Source organism: Eurypyga helias, unplaced genomic scaffold (genome assembly GCF_000690775.1).
Source record: "Eurypyga helias isolate BGI_N326 unplaced genomic scaffold, ASM69077v1 scaffold27260, whole genome shotgun sequence".
NCBI classification, from domain to species: Eukaryota; Metazoa; Chordata; class Aves; order Eurypygiformes; family Eurypygidae; genus Eurypyga; species Eurypyga helias.
Window position 1 is genome coordinate 15,609 of NW_010224187.1, and position 1,750 is coordinate 17,358.

The following is a 1,750-nucleotide window of genomic DNA, read 5'->3' on the forward strand; positions in this document are numbered from 1 at the left end:
GAGGGAGAGCTCCTCCATCCCGCCGCGGCCAGCTCTGCCAGCTTCTCCTCCCAGCTGGAAGTGCCGGTGGGTTTGGAACCACAACTTTGCTGTCCGGGAGCCTGAGAGACACTCACCTTCCCCCACGCGTGCCGTGTGTCTTCCTACACGGCGCGTCTTCCGGTTACATGGGGTAGGTGCATCCTTAAGAGGAGGGAGTGCAGCTCTTCCAGTGTCAAAAACACTCCCAAAAATGAGTGCTTGGGAGCCCCCCTGTCCCCTCCTGCAGCCCAAGAGCCATGGAGTGAGGGCAGGGTGCCAGGGGATGGGATGCTGGTACCAGCTCGGAGCTGCTGGTCCACACCAGCACCGTCGGGAGAGCAGCAGCATCAGTGCAACCGTGGTACCCCAAGGCACTGCCTTGTGCCCCAGTTTTGGGAGCAAAGCAAAGGTATTATTTATTTCACGTTCAAGATTGCTGCTGCGATTAACAGGATTCATCGTTCAAGGGATGTATGTACTGCTTCTCCTGTGCCAAGTGCTTCGGATGGGTACAGCAGCACATGGAAGCCCAGAGCCCTCTGCACAGCACATGATTCCTGGGCATCAGCTGCTCCTGGGGGGGCTACAGCTTGGTGACGGGGTCGTAAAGGTCAACCTGAGGTGGCATCTGCTGCTGCGCACAAAGCAAAAGGGCTGAGATTGTGGGGATGAGCTGAAATAAAGGGCAAGGACCCGCTGCCTGCTCGGCAGAACCAGGGGCTCCACGGGGACTCCCTCGCTTTCTGGGAGCTGTGTCGGTGGAATACCGGGGTCACAAACACGAGTGGTGAAGGGGTGAGATGTGCCCAGCGCCCACCCTGCCGGCACGTGCTCACCGAGAGACACCTAAAATGCTTTTAACAAAGAGAAAACCCACTTCCAGCTGTAAATCCTCCCTTCCCCCTGCAAGAAAACCCCACTAAAGGACAGTGGAGGCTTCAGCACGTCCTGCTGCAGGAGGGGATTCCCGGGATGCAGCGTGCATCCATGCTTAGGGACCGGCTCCGGATTGGAATTGCCTCCGCTGGGGCCAAACCTCTTACCTGCTCGAGGGGGATGACGAGGAAGGAGCCCCCGCCGGCGCTCTCCGTCACGATGGCGAGGAAGCGGGCGTTGACGGCGCAGAAGTGGTTGTCGTGGACGTTCTTGGTGATGGGGATGCCGTCGAAGCAGTGCTCCCGGCTCGCCACCTTCCCGTAGACATTCCGAAACTTGGAGCTGCGGTACTGCGGGCGCCATGACATCTGCTGGGCAAACGCAGAGGGCTTAGCTTTCCAAAAACACCCCACCCCGGGCTGTTCCCCAGTTGCTTTCCAGGTTCCAACCCGTGCTGCAGTAGGGCTTTTGCCTGGAGAGGCATGGAGGCATCGGGGCAGCCCAGACCCGCAAATGTAACATCCTTGAAAAAATAAAAGCTGTCTCCTGGGTGCGTGTTACGACTCACAGGAGGCACTAAAAGGCTCTGCTGTTGCAAAATTTAAGCTGATCTCCTTTCCCGCATGAACTGCTTGTCTAGAACACACAGCGCTACTACTTCGTGTGCATATGACAAACCAATTAAAGCTTTTAATGCGATGACTTGGAAATGGATTCGTCTGGACCCCCTGGAAGCATGCACCAGCGCAGAATAATCATAGAATTAGAGAATCAGGGAATGCTTTGGGCTGGAAGGGACCTTAAAGCCCCCCCAGCCCCACCCCCTGCCATGGGCAGGGACACCTTCCATAGC

The 1,750-nt window shown here is 57.3% G+C and overlaps 1 protein-coding gene across 1 annotated transcript in view; it reads right to left on the reverse strand.

The window, feature by feature from the left end:
- Window positions 1-1,750, reverse strand: part of LOC104516515 (coronin-2B-like) — a gene marked incomplete at its 3' end in the record, with an annotated part of 25,875 nt that overhangs the window by 14,938 nt on the left and 9,187 nt on the right. The window contains exon 2 of the mRNA XM_010160860.1: window positions 1,065-1,265. Within this exon, the coding sequence (XP_010159162.1) occupies window positions 1,065-1,265 (201 nt within the window). The remainder of the gene's footprint in view (window positions 1-1,064; window positions 1,266-1,750) is intronic.